Raw genomic sequence first — 19,516 nt, forward strand, 5'->3', positions numbered from 1 at the left:
TATCTCTAGCCTACAACATTAAACATTAAATAAAGAAATGTCCCCGCCATGTGTGAATCATTTAAGTATATCCATATAATAAGCGGGTTAACGTTCGGCGAGTCGGTCGCTTTGTGGAATAGCAGCACTTCAGAGAGAACAAGACCCCTCTGCTCCGCGTCGGGGTCTAAAGATTCTCTCTGTCGTGCTGCTATTCCACGGTAGCGACCTTCTCGCCGAACGTTAACCCTTACATATCAAACAGCTTCCTTGGCGGAGGTCTGCACTCTCCGTGTGTGCATTTTCAGTTTGTATTTTGAATTAGCTGCATTGACCTCGCAAAACAAAGGAGATACACACTCAGCGCTTCTAAATCCGGTGCAACTAGAGCAGGACTAAATTGTAAGTACAAAGGAAAAAGAATCTTGTGCCACACGGATGTCTCTGATGAAGATGCATGTCTTACTGCACTGAAAAAATAAATTACAAAAAATAGACATCCATGTGGCACCAGATTCTTTTCCCTCTGGCTGCGACCCTTTTTGTTTGGTTGGACTGAGCCCTCTTCACACAAGAGCACCCAACACTTCTGTGAAATTACTGCGACTTTTTTTTTAAGCTACCAACCATCTTTCAGTGAAATCTCTGGACATCGTCTCCTGTCCATTACAGGGAAATCCTCACAGCAGATAGGCCTATGAAAGGATTGCTTGTCCAACCTACCCAACGTGCCTCTAATTCAACGGCCCTCACCTTGCCAGGGTGAAGGGACTGATTCACATTCCTTATTCGATGCAATATTAGACTGATCCACGACTGGATAAAGTGAAGGGATTCACATGGGTTCACATTCACATGTTACTTCTGACCAGGGAAGCAAACAAGGGGGACAAACAGGTCCTTTGTCCAAGAGCCCTTACGAGGGGGGGCAAAACTGTTAGTGGCCCTGCTTGTCTCATGCGATTGACTTACTCACTAGTAGTGTATAGGCTACGGTATATACGGTAGCCTCATGATGCTAAGATTTTCTTTAATACATCGATGGCTGTGGTGTGTGTAATGTTCCTCTCCAAAAGTTTTCATCCAGGCAGACATTATGAAAGGACAGCTTGTCCACCTCAATGTGATAAAAGACTGATCTAGGCCTACATCTAAATGGCCAGAGTGAAGGAAATCACATGTGTACACATTCTACAAACCCCAAATCCGGTGAAGTTGGGACGTTTGGTAAACTGAGAATAAAATCAAAATGCTATCATTTTCAAAACATTCAATACATTCCTTAGATGGAGAATAGTGAAAAGACAACATATCAAGTGTTAAAACCGAGAAAAAATATTGTTTTAGGGGACATATGTACTCATTTCTAATTTGATAACTGCAACACGTCTCAAATAAGTTGGGACGGGTATCAGTGAAATGTTATAAACATCCAAATAAGATAAAACAACAAGGAAGAACATTTCAAACTGAATTGTACTGATGAGCAATTTGAATGTCCAGGTATAAGACAATCACAGAGAGGCTGAGACACTCAGAATAAAAGATGCAGAGGGAACAATTACCATAGTTATTACATTAAGTTTTGAATTCCCTTGATTTACCGTGATTGAGTGTATATAAGACATATTTTTGTCATTAAAATCATTGAATAGGTTCATGTTATCATTAAATATATATTGGCTGTAGTCTCACTCTAGCACTCCGAGAATTACAGCTAGGGAAAACTTGACCATATTAAGGACGGTTCATGTGTGCAAATGATAGAGGGGTTTAACATTCCCCTATCCACCCGAGCTCACTTGAAATAGACCCAGAAGACATGGGAAACTGTCCTTTGCTTACAGAAGTCAGCAGCAGTTGCAGAAGTCAATTCTTTTTGAAAATAATAGAGTCTTGCACATCCTGTGCTACAGTGAAAATTGACCATGCAACTTGTGTTAGTGCTAACTTCAAAAGTCAGCCTCCATGATAGCATGGGGGTGCAGTAGTACATTGGTTAAGCTGTTCTAACTCACCTGTAGAATTGAATACTGTAATGAATGAAATAAATGGGTTTTAAACAGCATGAAAAGCCACTCGTGTAATATATTTTGAAGGGAGATCTTCGATTACTGCCACATAGTAAGGACAAATTGTATTCTCTACTATGTTTTAACAGTTTAACTCCAACATAAGGACCAGCAGGACATAAAATGGCAGGCTTTTGGTCAAGACCTGTCACACTGTAAGCACTACAGAAAGGAAAACATTGCAAAACATGACAAGGAATACACCTATCATTTAAGCTGTTGAATTCATGTCCAAGATAGGAATCAACACTGTTTTTATATAAAATCATCTCATCGGTTAATGCTATTAACTGTTAAGTGTTGTCTTTTGTTTGTTTTTAGTCTTCCTCGACATTTGCCGCCTTTTATTGTCCCTGTCCCAACTCTTTTGAGACACGTTGGATTTACATATTCATGAATATCCCACAAAACAATAATTTTGGTCAGTTTTGATGGCTGATATGTTTTCTTTGTACAGTTCTCCAACTAATATCAGAACCAGACTTCTGAAAATGGTAGTATTTTGTTATTATTCACAATTAACCTTGCGTCCCAACTTCTATGGAGTTGGGGTTTGTATATGACGTGTAGTTGGACTAATTCACCCTGCCGGTGGTGCGTCTTACTGTATATATTCTCATGGTGCTGCAGGTTTTCTTTATTGCTTTAAAAAAAATCTTTTAGAGGGGTGCACAGACATCCAGCCAGACACGCAGAGTCTCTTTTAAGTCTCGTTTGTGTGTGTGTGTGTGTGTGTGTGTGTAAGTGTGTGTGTGTGTGTGTGTGTGTGTGTGTGTGTGTGTGTGTGTGTGTGTGTGTGTGTGTGTGTGTGTGTGTGTGTGTGTTGAAGATGATGTCTTGCCTTGGTTGGGTCTCCTCCGAACGTGGCTATGTTCTGCTGGATCCACAGCAGTGCTGCCTGCTGATCCAAGATGCCATAGTTCCCTGCAGCGGACGTCTTCGGGTCTTTACCGGTAACCAGGAAACCAAAGGCCCCTGTAATGAATCCAGCGAGGCCATAAGTCATAACTGTGTGGTTGCTTGAGTGAACACATCTGAAAGACGCGTCCAGCAAGATGCACATTGATACCCTACTTGACCACTTTCATATGTTGCGTTCTGTCTCACATAACACATAACCCATAACTAACACACACACTTTGTGGGCCATTTGTGATTTGTCGTCACAGATCAATATAGGATCAATATAATATAAAAAACAATATAAAAATAAGGAGAACTGACCTATACTCACCATATACATGTGCAAGCGAGCACAGACACACACACACACCCATACCCACACACAAACAGAACCTTAAAAAGCATGCACATCTGGTAGTCAGCCACTAGTGATTTCTGGTGGGACCTCCAGCAGACCATGGATGGACCAACATTTCCGGAGCACTGACCTAGGCGGTAGGCCACGCTCACCACCACGGTGTTGGTAAAGTTGCTGATGAAGCGGCCGTCGTACAGAGGCTTGGTGGCCGTTCCGGCGATGAAATCCCCGCCATGGATCCACACCATCGTTGGCAGAGGGGTGCGCACGGGAGAGGTGAAGTCCACACTCAGGGGAACAAAGATGTTGAGGTAAAGGCAGTCCTCACTGACCTGAAAATGAAGACGAAGTGGTCAAGTTCAACTACTTCTTCCCGTCCTTTCCTGTGGCCTGTGCCCTCGTGATGCAAGGCTCTGTGTCATTGATGATCAACGTTTTTATTCAGTATCTTGCAATAAAAACCTAAAGGTCATTCTCTCATTTACAATTGAGATGTTGAACGAGTGAAAGCACTCCAAACGTTGCTCTGTGCTGAGGAAACTGCTTTCTCCTCTGAGATGGAGCAACACTGAAGCAAGAGGGCGGGAGGATCAAGGAAAGGACAGGAGAATGTAGTCGTAGTGTAGTAGTCTGACTTGCACCACCGCGTATAGGATACCCAAAACAAAGGTGGTGAATGTGACTCACTAGGAGAGAGGAATGAAGTGAAGAATGCAGTAGTACTGTTAGTAGGCCTACCGACAACATGGCTCATTAATGCACAACATGGCCCGTTTCATCACTCGTCACCCACATCACAAAAAAACTGATAACATCCCTCTATACTAGTGGAGATGTGGGACAGTTGCAACAGGATAGGTTGCAACATCTATTATTTTTATTATGTCAGATACAAGCTAGTGATTATAGGCCTACACATGGTTAATGGGACATCCAAATAATAATCAAGTAGGAGTATAAATCTAAATGAACGTGGTTATTTGAATTCAAATACACAAAATGTGGTGTTTATATAATAAGGCCCTTTTCATTCAGGTTATAGCATGTGCTTAACTTAAATTGAGATTTTTAAAGATTTGATTCATAATAAAATGCATAGTACTATGGCATCAGCAGCTACAGTTCAGTTCTCACCTTAGCAGGACACTCCACAGAGACAGGCCCAATGCAGCCCTGCATGCAGGCTGACCTGGGGAAGGTGGCATCGTACTCTCCCTTCCACGGTGACACAGTTCTGGGCGCCTTCCAGCGGTAGCCAGCCACTGGTGGATCCGCATATGGGATTCCATAAAATATATTGGCCTTCTCCACGGTGAGACCTTGAATAATGCCATACCTAGTCAAGACCTTAGGTCCAAGAGGTGGCCTGGGGTTGTCATGGTGATCGGGGGTGTTTGAGGCCTGGGTAGGCTGTGGCTGAAGCAGATGGATTTCGTTGCTCTCCTCATCCTCTTCGGGGGTCTGGGTAGGTTGTGGCTGCGGTAAGGGGATTTCGTTGCTCTCTTCATCCTTGTCATGTGAGTTTCCCGTGAGCACCTCTGGCCTGTCAATCACGACGGGTTGACCGCCGACGAGGATCCCCGAAGAGAGGCGCCTCAGCAACGCCGCCAAGTTCAACGAGGTGTCACCATCAGGCCTCACTGTGGAGACGTAAACGACGAGTAGTCCCAGAACACAAACTGACAGACAGTGTCTGGAGAAACCCATCTTCTCCCCGTTGCTCTCGCGGGGGTGTCTTGGGGTGAATCAGCCGTGCGTAATTGCGGTGATGAATAAATGTTGGGGTGCCAGTTTTGATTATTTTAGAGCATCTCGCTTGCTAAGCTAGCGCCCAGGGGAGTGCATGCAAGGCGCAAGCCTGGGGAATTGCTCCATCCGCATGCAGTTGGGGTTCTTGTGTAAGTCCTTGTGACTTAGATTAGTGTGTTCGTGTATTTGTGGGCTGGAAGCGGGATCCGTGACAACAGCGCTTTTGTTGAGTGCCTGGATGAAGGGTGGACACATGACGTTGGTTGCGCCAGGGGACAGACTATTGGACAGGTTTAATTGAAAGCACCAGGTCTACCCTTTGCCAAAATACCATAATGCAAATTCCCATGATGCACATCCACTTTATGTGGTTCAGGTTTTTAAGAGGCATTTCTGTTGTGTCAACTGGGTATAGAACATGTGCATGTCCATTATGTGGTTAAACAAGTTTAGTAATGGTTACTTATGGTCTAATTTTCGACCTACCCTCAAATAGTTTCCATGGAACTGCTAGCTTGTATCCTGACTCAGTGATCCCATCATATTTTGCCAGAAATAAACGTATTAAAAACAGTCCAATGATTTGAGCAGACAGTGCACCTGTGCGTACTCGTGCGTCACGCTCCAATCTCCCCCGGAAGTCAGTTATGTACACTGACAACATTTAAAGTGAAATATCATGAAACGTTTTAAATGAGTAGATGAACTCAAGCTTTCAATTACTTATACAAACCTAAGCGACTATGGCAACGATGTGTATGAACATTGGGATATTTCTACTGATATCTATGCACATCCACTTCTCGCGTTCTTTAGGTGAGTAGGTTACACTGGCCGTTTGGTTTAATGCTGCAGCAGCATGGCTATGTATTCTCCGTTGTGAAGGCCCAAGCACTTCAATACACAATGTGCTTTACCGTCTGCATGTCTAGTTCTATATAACTTGATCTGATTGATGTGAATTCCATTAAATCAATGCCCCCGTGTGTGCGCAGGGGATTGCACCAATTACAACTTCTCCCTTTGCTGGCTCATGAAAGGCACTAACTCTACATACACTGACAGGTAGTCTTTTCTCCTTTGTGTAACATTGTAATATTATAATTAATAATGTGTGATATAATAATATAACCACCTAATAAACCATTAGGCCAAATTGGCATTTTGGATACCTGAAAGATCTGTCTCTCCAATCAATTTGCCGCAGACCTAAAATTAGTGTGAAGCTGAACGATGCCGAGATAACGTCTGTTGGGAAGCTGGGAAAACTCACCTCTGTCACCATTCCACCTTCTGAGCAACACACTATTAAATTGCAGTATGGGGATCTGCCAAGGGCCTGGACCTTTTCAATTAATGACCGTATGTTGACAATGGTTTCCTTTCACTGTTACAGCATGTTTACTATATATGCAACTGTAGGCTATATGTTTTCACATTTCTAATTTTTGTCTGCATTATACCTGTCTTTGTCTGTGTCTGGCAGTGTCTATGGCACAGTGTAAAACATTTCAATTCCACATGACTTGTGCATGTGAAGTAATTCATCTTAATTTATGTTTGATTAAGGCCCAGTGTTGGAAAGTAACTTAAAGCACAAGGTAACGATGCCTAAACATTGGGATAGATACGGCACGGCTGTCTATTGAATTATTGTTTTCACCTTGTGTAAAACTGCAGGATTAAACACAATAGAATTCCAAAGAGCAGATTCTGCAGTAGAGAACACCCCCAATCAAATTACACTGGTGAGTAAAATATTTTGTTTCAACATTAGAACAGCATAACGTATTTATTCACACCTTGTTGGAAACTCTTGACCCTCACACAGGATGCCCTGAAGTCCTTCTCGCCACAGCAAGCTTTTGCATGTGAGGAGGATCCTCAGTATCTTCAGCAAAGTGAAGACTTCATCCTGTTATTAGGTAAGGTCTTTAGTGTAGCCCTCTGTTAGTTTAACAGTTTGCATCACTTGCACTGTACATAACCTTTGAACAGTTGAACACAATAGGACGGGGTTTTTCTTGGTCTTTGTGCTCAAAAGGAATTGTATTTTTAGGCCAATCTGGGATTAAGAAAAGCAGTTACTGCAATCTTTGAAATTCACTGTTATGAAATATTATGTAAGTGCAATCATATTGTTGTAGGAGGAGGAGAGATATTGATACTGAGATATTGCTATTAAGTCTGAAGCAATTGAGTCTACAAGCTTTCTGTTCAAAGAATTGTCTATTGGAGTAAGATACCTCAAACCACGCCTACCCAATGCAAAGGAGTGTGCTAAAATTCGGTCTCCTAAGGCAGTGTTTCCCAACCTTTTTTGTCTCATGTGAAAGCCCATTGGGAAACTCCAACTCCCATTGTCATTGTGACACAGCACTCCACAGCACACAAGTGAACACTGCACACAACGAAATTGCATTTATGCCTCACCCGTGCAAGGGGGCAGCCCTCAGTGGCGCCCCATGGGGAGCAGTGCGGTGGAACGGTACCATGCTCAGGGTACCTCAGTCATGGAGGAAGATGGGGGAGAGCACTGGTTGATTACAACCCCCACCAACCCGGCGGGTCGGGAGTCGAACCGGCAACCTCTGGGATGCAAGTCTGACGCCCTAACCGCTCACCCATGACTGCCCTTTGACTGTCTCATGTACCCCCTAAGCCTTTTCGTTGTGCCATGAGTACCCCCTAACTCATGTTTTACATCGCCTTTTCTATTCCAGTGTGACTATGCTCCATGCATTTGTTAAAATTAAAATTTTCCAAGTACCCCCTGCAGTGTGCTCACGTCCCCCTAGTGGTACACGTACCCCTGGTTGGGAAACACTGTCCTAAGGGGGCGTTGTCCCCTCCGTCTTCTTCTCTTTCTGTGGTGTTTGGTGCTGGCCTGTATAAGATGTGTGCTACCCCCATATATACTGCTAAGGGAACGCCATCTATTCTCAACCTAAAGTCTCCAAAGGTCTCCTAACCGAGTGTCTCCTAAAGGGGCGTTCGCCTGAGGTCACAGGGATCCAGGAAAATTACGGGCTTGATGTATCTTACGATCTTTGTTCTAGTCGTGAAACTTCATATCCATCTAGTTATTTCACCTGTGACATTTGGCCTTTGACCCCCACAGGCCACACCACCCGCCACCCTCTCAAGCTGGAGGCCCACAGCTCCTCCATGCTCCTGGTGTCGTGGAGAGACGCTGTGACCACCCCCGCCACCTCCTCTCTTCCCCAAACCCCTCCGTCCAAGACACCTCCCCTGTCCTCCTCTTCATTTCAGCGGTCCTCCTCCGTTACTTCCTTTCCTCCTCGATCTCCGTCTCCATCCAAGGAACCTCCCCTCTCCTCTTCCCTCTTCTCCTCCTCCCTCACCTCTTCTCTTCCTCAATCTCCAAATCCTCCTCTCTCCTCCTCCAATGTCACCATCTCCTCTACTCGATCTCCATCTCGTCGGTCCAAAAAGCCTCCTCTCTCCTCCTCCACCATCACCTCCTATCATCCTCGATCTTCATCTCCTCTCTCGAACACACCACCCCTCCACTTCGTCTCCATCCACCACTTGGAGCTGCGGGTCTACGCTACCCTGAGTTCTGACACCACGGCTGCCCCATACTATCGCTACACCAACTTGAAGGGCTGCACGCCATACGTGGCCTGTGTGGAGATGTATGGAGGTCCTGCTGTCATCTGCCTGTACACAATTACAGGTAACGTTGTGGATGTACACACATAAACACGCACATGTGTGCACACACACGTGCACACACACACACACAGATACACACTTCAGCGCTGTGTACTGTTATGTAGTGACTGTATACTGTATGCGTAAAGAATCATGATCTCTATGCGCAACTGGGGTTATGTGCATGTGTCTGTCTGTCTGTCTATCTCTCTCTCTCTTTCTCTTCCTAATAGATCCAGACGTGCCCCGAAATGCCCAGGTGACCTCCTGGAACACCAGTCAGCTGACGGTGGGCTGGGACTGCCCACGCAACAACAGGTAAACGGGTACCTCCTGCAAGAATGAAGAAGAAAAATGGCCGTGGAGGAAGGAGGGCACTGTTATGTGGAGGAAGGGTGTCTCTGGCTCTGTTGACTAAGACATCATACTATAATTTTGTCTGTAATTTTGGGAACTACGGTTCAAGTCCAATCCGAGGTAGTTCCACCATCAGGTTTCTATCATCATCAGTGCTCTTTCTGCATACAGTGTCTTATCCCATGTGTAAACCTGCTCTCACCCTACTTTGTTCTGGAAACAACAGGTACTCCCTTTTCCTGCTCACCGTGCTCCACCTCAACGGCACGGACCACATAGTGGAGGAGCAGACCTACCGCGTCTCCCAGCGTCCCTTCCTGTTCACCGCAGACAACCTGCCACCGTGCAGCCGCGTGCATTTCTACCTGCAGACAGTGTGCGTGTCCGGAATGGAGACGAGGATGAGCAAGGCTGTAATGGTTGATGGGAACTCTGGTAAGGGTTTGGTTATGTACGTAGCTCACAGATCTCAATGATGTTTTACCAAAGATGAAGCCTCAAACACACTCTTCCAAAAAGGTTAGCCTACCTGATGCGTCTAAAAAAATGTAACATAATTGTCAATGCTGTTGAAGGTAAATTGACATAGATGCTGCATCTGGTCTTTATAGATGGAAACCCACAGATGTGTTTCCTGGGGAGTATTCCAAGAACCTGGCTAAGTAGTAAACTACTTAGGCTAAACAAACTTTGAGTTATTTGTAAATCATCTAATAGAAGAGCCCGGAGTCCTCATTTTCCTACCAACAGTATAGGACACAAGTGGGTTATCTATTATCAGGTTTACCACTTCCTGTAGGTTAACTTGGCCAGGTTAATCACTGTTCTTGGAATGTTCCGTTGATCTTAAAGGGTTAGTGCATTGGCTAAATCATAACAGATTCAATTAAAGTAGTCTTCTTTCCACAATGATCTGGTCTTCATTATATTAGGGAATAGTCAAACAGCAAGGAAGTTGTTTTGGCAAGTCTTGTCTCCATGTTGTGTTAATGATATGAGATGTGGGTGTAGTGATGATGAACAACTCACAGCACATCCCCCAGTGAAACAGAGATACACAATATAGCCCCACGCTCCAATGATCAAGTTGGAAGTGAAATGAGCATGTCTGCGCATTAAGAAGCAAATTTTGCACAAGAATCTATAATAGATTCTGTACAAAGTGATGCTAAATCAATAATTGAAAGTCAAGTTATATTTTCCGTAGTTTGTTTGGAGCTTGACAGAGCTGCATCCGAAATGGTATGGGGATGAGAATACAAACAATTCAAATGTAAACACCTTACTTCTCTTTCTTCCAGCCCAATCTGCAATCCAAAGCATCCGTCAGTCCTCTGCTGGCCCAGAGAACTACACTTTGAGCTGGACAGTATCAGATGCGTCCCTGATTTCAATGTTCAAGGTGTACCACCAGGGGGTGCTGCAGGGCTCCACACTGCTCACCACGCACACGGTGGCAGGCCTGGCTCCGTGTCGACGATACGAGGCCAGGGTGGAGGCAGTGTGTGGAGCCAGTATCGTCATGAATGTGAAGAGCCTTCAGACACACACAGGTCTGCGGTGGTTAATTGGTATTCAGTGTCAGTCAGTAAATGTCAGTCCTGTGTATGTATATGCCCTGGCATGGTATAGGGGGAGAAATGTGATTTCATTGCCCTTTTGCATTTACCTGTGCATATGATGAAAGTGACAATAAAAGCTGACTTGCCTTGACTTGACTTCAGTACAGTTAGTCTGTATGTTAAGGATGGATGAATAAATGCATGGATATTAGGCTAGATTAGTGTTTCTCAACGGGGGCTCTTCGGAGGCTCTTGCAAAGGGGACAGCTGAGAGCTAGAGGTACTTACTTGCAATTGGGGGGTGTTACTCCATTTAATTCTTTATACTAATGGGGCATTTGCAGGTTTATGATGAGGTTAAGGGGGGGGGCGTTTGCTCAACAAAGGTTGAGAACCACTGGGCTAGGCTGAGACTGTATGTTGAGACATTATTGTCATGAATGTGAAGAGCCTTCAGGTACACACAGGTGTGTAGTGGATACTGGGTATTCAGTACAGTTATTCTTCAGTTCTAGAGTTCTTTACGGACAGAGGCAGACAGGTTATTTTTCTCTCTCTCTCTCTCTCTCTCTCTCTCTCTCTCTCTCTCTCTCTCTCTCTCTCTCTCTCTCGTGTCTTTTCCCCATAGGCCCCAGAGCTGTATCCAACCTGCTCTACCAACCTGACACCTCCACAGTTGTGTGGTCAGGACCCTCCAGCAGCAGCAGCAGCGGGGGTCGTGGTGGGACTTTTATCTTCAACCTCAGCCATGAGAACGGCCCCCTGATCAGCAGTGGTAGCGTGGCCGAGCCCCAGTTGCCTCTCCTTGGCCTGGGTCTGGGTCTGGGTCTGGCCCCGGGCCTGCCCTACGCCCTGGAGGTGTGGGAGCAATGCCATGGTTGGGAGTCCCCCTCCAGGGCACTGCTGTGCTTCACCATCCCACCGGGGGATCATGGGACTGATGGAGGGGGCCTCAGACCGCGATGTGAGTTCTGATGTCTGTCTGGAAAATGCAATATACTGTTCATCGTGAAGTAGGTGTTATTTTCAAAGTGTAATATAGTCTTCACTCTCAATGGCTGCATTTACGTTCAGTGACTGCTTCAGGTCTAATACCATAGGCTTTAGACAACTGGTTGAGAATAAGGGGTGACAAACCATTAAAAAGGTGTCTAAATTCTATTACACATTGATACACATTACACATGCATTTCAATAAATACTTACTTTACACAGATTTTTATATTTTGTATTTGTTTTTTGTATATATATATATATAATTTTAAATAAATTATTGATGAATTATATTCAGTAAACCAAAATGGGTCGAATATCACATTACGGGTATAATGTCAATTACAATACTCCAAAATGACACAAAATAGAGAATTAATGTGCTGTTTATGTAAGCATATACTAACCTAACTAAATTTCTTTAGCCAATGGCGCATCGAGGTCAGTCCTTGATGTGATTGTACCATGGAGTTTGCCTGAACAGTTGGAGGACCCCAGCTCTCCAACACGCCTGGAGCTAGAACGCATCATCCGAAACAGAGTGAGCTTCTTTTCCAAACAAGAAGAAGCGACTCATAAAATGCTGGAAATGGAAGATAAGAATTTTGTAGAACAGTTTGTTCCATATTTTCTTTCCTTCAGATTTCTGAGGGTCTCAAAGACCTCCATCATCCAGTCAGTGTGGAGGTTTTGGCGTTTGAAGACTACGATAACGGAACACAGACAAAAATCAGCACTGTTGTGATGAACTCCTCCATTACGGATGAAGAAATTCTGCTATCTCCAGATACCATTCTAGAATTCATCCAGAATCTCTCACCGGAATGGATTACGGTGAAAAATGGCAGGATCTACTGGGATGGTAAGACAGGATTTCACTCCAATTGATAGCCTGTTGGTGTACTCTGTATTTAATAACTTTTGTAACACCTTTTTTTGCCATGTTTTTTTGTAGAGCAAAATGTATTGACATTTCAGTGAATCACATTGGCCATTAACACAGGATGCTCCTTCAAAACAAGGCAATTAAAATGTATTAACAGCCACTGAGAGTGCCTTGTAATTTATTGGACTGCTTTGTTTTGCTCCTTGTCCAATTAATTCAGACCCAGATGAGTGCTCCCTGCTTGTGCCAAGCCCATGTGCCCCTCACTCCGTTTGCATCAACACTCTGGACTCCTACACATGTGTCTGCCAGAAGGGTTACTATGACATCAGTCCTCTCTTGACGCCCAACACAGCATGCTTTGGTAAGCATTAGGGACTCATGAAATGCAAACTAAAAATCTTTTTTTGATCTTGGAAATCATATTGTATTATTCCTAGCATATGGTATGACTGGAATGTTTGTTTTTGTTTATAATGTTTTTTTTATTATATGTACAGTGCTGTGTATATGTTTTTGCCCCCCTTCTGATTTTATACTTTTTTTCACACTTAACATTTCAGATCACCAAACAAATGTAAACATTAAAGAAGGATGAACCATCAAAAATAAAATGCAGTGTTTCAGTGATTATTTCATTTTTTCAGAGAATAATGCCATAAAACCTGCATGAGCCTGTGTGAAAAAGTAATTGCCCCCCTTGTTAAATGAGTAGGTATCTGTGATTAATCATATTATTTTGGACAACTGAGTTACACTTCACAGCTGCCCAACTCTGGCTGCTACCAGGCCTTTCAAACCAAGAGATAATTTGAATAGAACCTGTTTGACAATGTGTAGTAGGTCATATCAAACCCATGACATCGCACTGTGATCCATCAACATTCAGGAGCAGATTATAATAATAATAATTTACATGTCTCAGCCCAAGAAGACGGTGAGGGTGGACCCAAGAGTTCAGAAAGGAACATAGAACAACACCATACCAACTGAAGGTGTTAATTACCGCATACAATGGAAGTGTTTATGACTCAACCATGAGAAAGAGAGACTAGGCAAACATTGTATGCAGGCCAAAGCCACCTCTGACAAGGAGAGTATCAAGGCCTGTCTCAAATTTGCTAAAAACATATAAACAATGCATACAAAGCTTCTGAAAAAATATTCTGCGGACAGATGTAACAAAAGTTGATATTTTTTTTGAAAGGAGAGCCTCCTGTAACATCTGGTGTGAACTGAACACTGCATGCTACAGATGCTTTCCCCTAACTTAAATTACATATCATTCTTAATTTTTTATTTTTATGTTTTTATTTTATTTTATTATTATCATTATTTTTTTTACCTTATGTTTTATCTTAATGTTTTAAATGTTCTTTGACTCTAATTTATTTCCTTCTTTCTTCCCTGTTTCCTTTCTTTTTACATTTGTTAATTTTGTGAAGCACATTGAGTTGCACCTGTGTATGAAATGCGGTATACAAATAAACGTGCCTTGCCTTGCCTTGCATTTGATAAAAAGAATGCCATGTTATCAGTGAAACATGATGGTGGGAGTTTCATACTTTGGGGCTGTTTTGATGCCTTGGGACATGGATGACCAGCTATGATTAAAGAAAGCATGATTTGGACTCTTTACAAACAAATCCTGAAGGATAATGTCCAACCATTAATTTGTACAAAAAAATAATCAAGGCTGCTCATCAGTTCTTGTAAACACTTGACTAAAATTGTTGCTGCCAGGGGTGGTACAACAAGTTACAAGGTTCAGGGGGCAATTGCTTTTTCACTCAGGCTGGTTTTATGTTGGTTTTATGGCATTATTCTCAACAAATGAAATAATCACTGAGAAACTGTATTTTATGTTTGCTTGGGTCATCCTTGTTTAATGTTAACCTTTGTGTGGTGATCTGAAAATGTTAAGTGAGCCAAATATGCAAAAAAATGAAAAAGAAAAAAAAAACAGTAAGGGGGCAAAAATATACTTATGGCACTGTATATGTATGCATTATTTTGGATTATTATGTCGAAGGTATGAGGTTTTGTATTCTGTGAAAGTTTATTTTACAAGCTACTAACATTTACAATGTCTTTCTGTAAAATATTAATACAGTATAAATAATATCATTTCAGACCAAGTTCAGCAACTGTGATCTGTGTTTTGAACTGGATAATGTTCAATGTGTATGTGTGTGTGTGTGTGTGCATGCATGCTTCTGTGTGTGTGTGTGTGCGCGCGTGCATGCATGTGTGTGTCTGTGCACGTACTGTATGTGTGTGCACGCACCTATGCCTGTGCATGTATGTGTGTCCAGAGAAAGGCTTGTACACCCAGTGCTACCAATCGTTCATGGTTGGCAGCGTGGCCAAGGCGTATCTGGAGGGTCACTTTGGGAGCACGGTGACGGTGGTCCTGAACGACGGGCGATGCCCAGTGTTGGAAAGCCCGACACTGTACTACGTCAGGGTGTCACGACAACCAGGTCAATGTGGAACCAAAATAGTGGTGCGTGCCACAGTTTTCATTATTATTAATTCAAGGTCTCATTGAGACTAAGTGTTTCTTCTGACAGAGTGCCCTGTTCAAAAGCTGGTTAAACACAGTTAAAACTGTAGAGTACAATAGAGTACAGAAGAGCAGAATAGAGTGCACTTCCTTTATTTATCCCAAACGACACCAAGGTGTCAAACACCTCACACACATAATCCAATTCATATACAACATAATAGGGGTCGACCGATACGGGTTTTTTAATGGCCGATGCGATACCGATATTCTTTTCATCACCCTTGGCCGATACCCGATTTCCGATACCCGATATTTGGGGCCAATATGGGTAAAAAAAAAGTTTAAAAAGGACAAATATTCCAGGTGTCAAGTTAAAAATAAAAAAATATTTAACATTATCAATTTGAGGTAGAACTTGTAACATTTAAACATCCACTCTAACAATCAAGTACTACAAAAATAAAGTGTCTTGGTGCTTTTAAAAAACCTGAATAACATAAAATTATAAATATTACGTATCGGCCAAAATCACACGTGTATCGGCCGATACCGATACACTTAAAAAACGTAAATATCGGCCGATATATCGGTCTATCCTTACTACATAATATACATTGCAAGACCAGTCAAACGGCACAGAGTACCATGCATGCAGACAAAAAAACATACACACACAAAGTGTCTTCCCAAGTTGTTCTCCTGCCAGAGAGGCTGGCTCAAACACTGGTTAAAACTGTGCGCCTGTTGTGGTTTTTGTGCCCAGAGCAATAAGACCCACATTGAGGTGGTCAATGTGCTGATGGTGGCAGCGGGCCCCGAGAGGGTCATCACCCGGCATCACCTCAGGGTCATCTGGAAGTGTGTCTACCCCAGGAGCTACCTAGTCGAGGTATCACAGGACACCCTGTACCCCAGGATGAACGCTCCCCTCGACTGGTAAGATTAACAAAATCCTTCCTTCCTTCCCTCTATCCTTCTTTCATTCCTATTCATTCATTCATTCATTCATTCATTCATTCATTCATTCATTCATTCATTCATTCATTCATTCATTCATTCATTCATTCATTCAATTTCCTTTAAATTATTATCAAGTCTCCTCCAAATGTGCTTAGTATGGCCTAAGCCTTGCCTGGTTAACACCAGACCTAATCACAAGTGATTTCAGATCGAAACGATTGTGTAGAACTAAAGGCAGTATGGGAGTTCCCAGGCTAGCCTAAGCCCTGTAGAGGGTGCCACATCAAATTTCCCAATGTCACAAATGCCATCCTGTTACAACTTGATGATCCAATGAAAAGATATTTGTCTACTCTGTTACTTCTAGTGTACATGTATTTGTTGTTGTCATTGTCATGAAATAGCCCATATTGTTTAACTAATTACATTGTTGTAAGAGTAGGCCTACATTGTTTTGGTGAATGTGTGATCACTGATTGCTTCTTCAGGACGTCATCCTTTTCCCTGGTGGAGTACAACTCCTCTCACATCCTGGAGGTCGACATGGGCCTGTTCAAAGACCAGGCATACGAGCACAGCTACACGTCCAGTGTCACCCTCTTTCCGGACGACTTCCTCTACCTAGAGGTGTGTATGTACAGTATGTGTGGTTGTATGTGTCCCAGCACACATATGTATGTGTCCCAGCAGACATATGTATGTCCTGTTTGTCCAATATCGGAGAAAGACAATGGAATGTAATAACAGTTTGTAGGACCTCCTGTATAACCAGCACTAAATTCCTTGCGCAAACCCTTCCTCCACTTCTTTTTTTTGTGCACTAGTATTTATTCCATTTTTCTTTTATATTATGTGTAGCAAAACCCCTCTGTGTTGCAAAGTATATGTCCCACTTGAATGTCTGTACTGAAGTGAGTTGTTTTCATTGTTGTTTTGTATATTTTATGTGTAGCGCAAATTGTATGTGAATAGTGGCTATACAAGGCAATCTATTCTATTCTATTCTGCTCTACTCTACCGTATCTGCTCTATTCTACTCTATTCTATGCTGTGTATTATATTCTATGTATTCTGTTCTATAGGTGGCTCTGAGGGCACACAACACCTTTGCCTCTGACCTGCTACTGGAGGTGGTAGCCTGCTGGGCCACAGAGAGCCCTGACCCGGAGGACACCACCAAGGGCATACTGCTCAGAGATGGGTAGGGATGTGGCTGTGGATGTGGATGTCTGGATACCTTTTCTAGAGATTTTTGTTTTTGAAGAAATTTTCCTGTTTTAAGCTCAAAGTGCGTTCAGGATGACCGAAAATTGTGCTGGTGCCCGTCCCTGCGCCTAATCTCGAATCGGCCGGTGTGTTCACACTGCATGTTCGGGAACTGAAAAATATTTTTCTCTGCGAACCATGACGACAACGGGGGCGTCTGCAGGTTCATCCGGGGAACGAATGGTCAGATATGGAAAGGTTCAGAGCCCTGTATGAATGTGTGTGGTCAATGTTAAACACTTAAGTTCCAAATGTAGCGGGTAAGGGTACCGTTCAGTAACTGTGAATAGAATCATTGTGAGTGAACCATACATGTAATTGTCTTAAATATCACCTACTGTTCCTCTATGAAAGGGAGAGAAAAATTAAGAGTAAGAAACAATAATCAGTAAGAAAAAAAATGTTAATAAAGAATTTAAGTAATATCAGCCTACTATTTATACAGTAGGCCTAGGTGTATTTCACTATCATGTGAGATAACAAAAGTATATTCCTGGTCTAAATTTAACCGTAGAGTAGAGTAGAGTCTACTCTACTCTACTCTACTCTACTCCACGGTAGAGTAACTTTAGTAATCCCCAGGGCGAAATTAAGGGTAAGTGGATACTGCTCAGGGGTGCATTTCTCAAAAGAGAAGTTGTTGGCCTGTTAGCAACTTCGGTAGTTGCCAATGGGAAAATGCCTTGAAAACAACGAAGTAGTTAATGTAGTAAGCAACTTTGGTTTTGAGAAATCCACCCCAGGGCAGCACCCCCAACAAAGTACAACAACAATTAAACGTCCACATATTCTTATCTTAACTTGACACTACAAAGTGTTTCAAAGAAAGAAAATAGTGCAGCAGACTGCCAAGTTGTAGCCGAAGGCTTCATGTGACAAAATGTTGGGCCAAACAGCCTTCCTCCATGTTGCATCGGTTCACCAGTGTCAGCATATCAAAACAGTGAATACCACAATAAACTACTATCTTCCTTTCCAGGTGTCCGGTGGATAAAACATTCCGGTGGTCATCAGTGAATGGCGCGGGGCAGACGGCCCGCTTCAACGTACAGATGTTCTACATGCCTGCAGGGCGTCCATTCTACCTCCACTGCTTCACAAGAGTTTGTGCTCCAGATGAGAACTGCACCACGGTAAAATCTTACAATAGTCTCAACCACCCGTGTGTGATTTTGACGCAGATATTTGACGGCAGAGGGCATACCTTTGGCGTTGCATGCTGACGCGGTCGCCTAAACCAGTAATGCCCAACCAGGGGTATGGTACCACTAGGGGTACACGAGCAAAAATAGGGGAAAATGGAGCATAGTCACATTGGGATACAGAGTATGACTGAGGGGGTGCTCATGCTATGACAAAAAGGCTTAGGAAGTACGCAAGACAAAAAAGGTTGAGAAACACAGGCCTAAACTAAGTTCTCTCCCTAAACCAGGGGTGGGGAACCTATGTTTTACGGCCTTTGGAGGAATTTGAAGTGGCTCCCCGAATTAATAAGGTTCCCCACCCCTGCCCTAAACCTAACCGTCAGGGAAGTCATGTTGCAGCAAGGGGGTGCTTTAGTGTCACTTGTTGATATCAAGGGCATACCTTTGGCGTCAAATATTGCTGTCTGGTCAAAGAGGCAAAAAGTTAAGTGCCAGGATGTTTATGTGAACCATGAATTGATAGGCCTATAATGTGCCGGTATGATTGGAGTAATTTTAGTGTTGAATTGGACGCATTACAAGATGGCTGTTATTGTGATATTAACATCATTATTTATGGGAATGTTGAATCGTAGACATGTCCTGCTGAGATGCTGTCCCGGGGACGCAGAGACGTGCGTCATACTGCCTCAGCTGTTGTCACTGCTGGACCGCTGACAGTCGGTGACACCGCAGCTGGCAGTACACGCTCACAATGTAAGTTTCTCTGTGTCTCTTGTTCACATTATATTCTGAACACGGGCAAACACAACCTTATGTCTTCATCACAGTTATAGACATCAAATACCATGTAAACATATTATAGTGGTGTTGATTGCTTTCTGATTGTTCATTATCATTTTGTTTCATAGGGACGGAGATTGCAATACTCCTGACTGTGCTGGCAGGGAGTATAGGCCTACTGGCGTTTACATTTCTCGCTGTAACTGCAATAAAAGCATTACTGCCCCACAATGGCAGAATGAATAATCAATGAACCATGCAAAATTACTAAATAAACATTTGAATACATTTTTCTTTGTGGTTTTAATGATCGTAA

At 43.1% G+C, this 19,516-nt stretch overlaps 2 protein-coding genes across 2 annotated transcripts in view; one reads left to right on the forward strand and one right to left on the reverse strand.

The window, feature by feature from the left end:
- Positions 1-5,228, reverse strand: part of LOC134463848 (cAMP-regulated D2 protein) — an 18,005-nt gene extending 12,777 nt beyond the window's left edge. The window contains exons 1-3 of the mRNA XM_063217167.1: positions 4,447-5,228; positions 3,443-3,644; positions 2,893-3,026 (exon numbers count right to left, since the gene is read on the reverse strand). Of these exons, the coding sequence (XP_063073237.1) occupies positions 2,893-3,026; positions 3,443-3,644; positions 4,447-5,019 (909 nt within the window). The 5' untranslated portion in view covers positions 5,020-5,228. The remainder of the gene's footprint in view (positions 1-2,892; positions 3,027-3,442; positions 3,645-4,446) is intronic.
- Positions 5,229-5,696: 468 nt separating this feature from the next.
- Positions 5,697-19,488, forward strand: LOC134464837 (uncharacterized). Its single transcript, XM_063218172.1, has 20 exons — positions 5,697-5,877; positions 6,057-6,126; positions 6,269-6,423; positions 6,742-6,809; positions 6,893-6,986; positions 8,183-8,761; positions 8,973-9,057; positions 9,323-9,531; positions 10,398-10,649; positions 11,287-11,622; positions 12,077-12,192; positions 12,294-12,513; positions 12,758-12,901; positions 14,853-15,043; positions 15,810-15,982; positions 16,495-16,633; positions 17,089-17,207; positions 18,252-18,405; positions 19,053-19,173; positions 19,329-19,488. Exons 1-20 carry the CDS (start codon positions 5,805-5,807, stop codon positions 19,451-19,453), a joined length of 3,423 nt encoding a protein of 1,140 aa, XP_063074242.1. The 5' UTR covers positions 5,697-5,804; the 3' UTR covers positions 19,454-19,488.
- The last annotated feature ends 28 nt before the right edge of the window (positions 19,489-19,516 follow it).

Source organism: Engraulis encrasicolus, chromosome 15, assembly GCF_034702125.1.
Source record: "Engraulis encrasicolus isolate BLACKSEA-1 chromosome 15, IST_EnEncr_1.0, whole genome shotgun sequence".
NCBI classification, from domain to species: Eukaryota; Metazoa; Chordata; class Actinopteri; order Clupeiformes; family Engraulidae; genus Engraulis; species Engraulis encrasicolus.

Excerpts from the sequence above, each read along its gene's own strand:
- LOC134464837 (XM_063218172.1), top strand. The coding sequence starts at position 5,805 with ATGGCAACGATGTGTATGAACATTGGGATATTTCTACTGATATCTATG. Across the intron at positions 10,650-11,286 it reads GAGCCTTCAGACACACACAG|GCCCCAGAGCTGTATCCAAC; the intron begins GTCTGCGGTGGT and ends TTTTCCCCATAG. Across the intron at positions 12,902-14,852 it reads GCCCAACACAGCATGCTTTG|AGAAAGGCTTGTACACCCAG; the intron begins GTAAGCATTAGG and ends ATGTGTGTCCAG.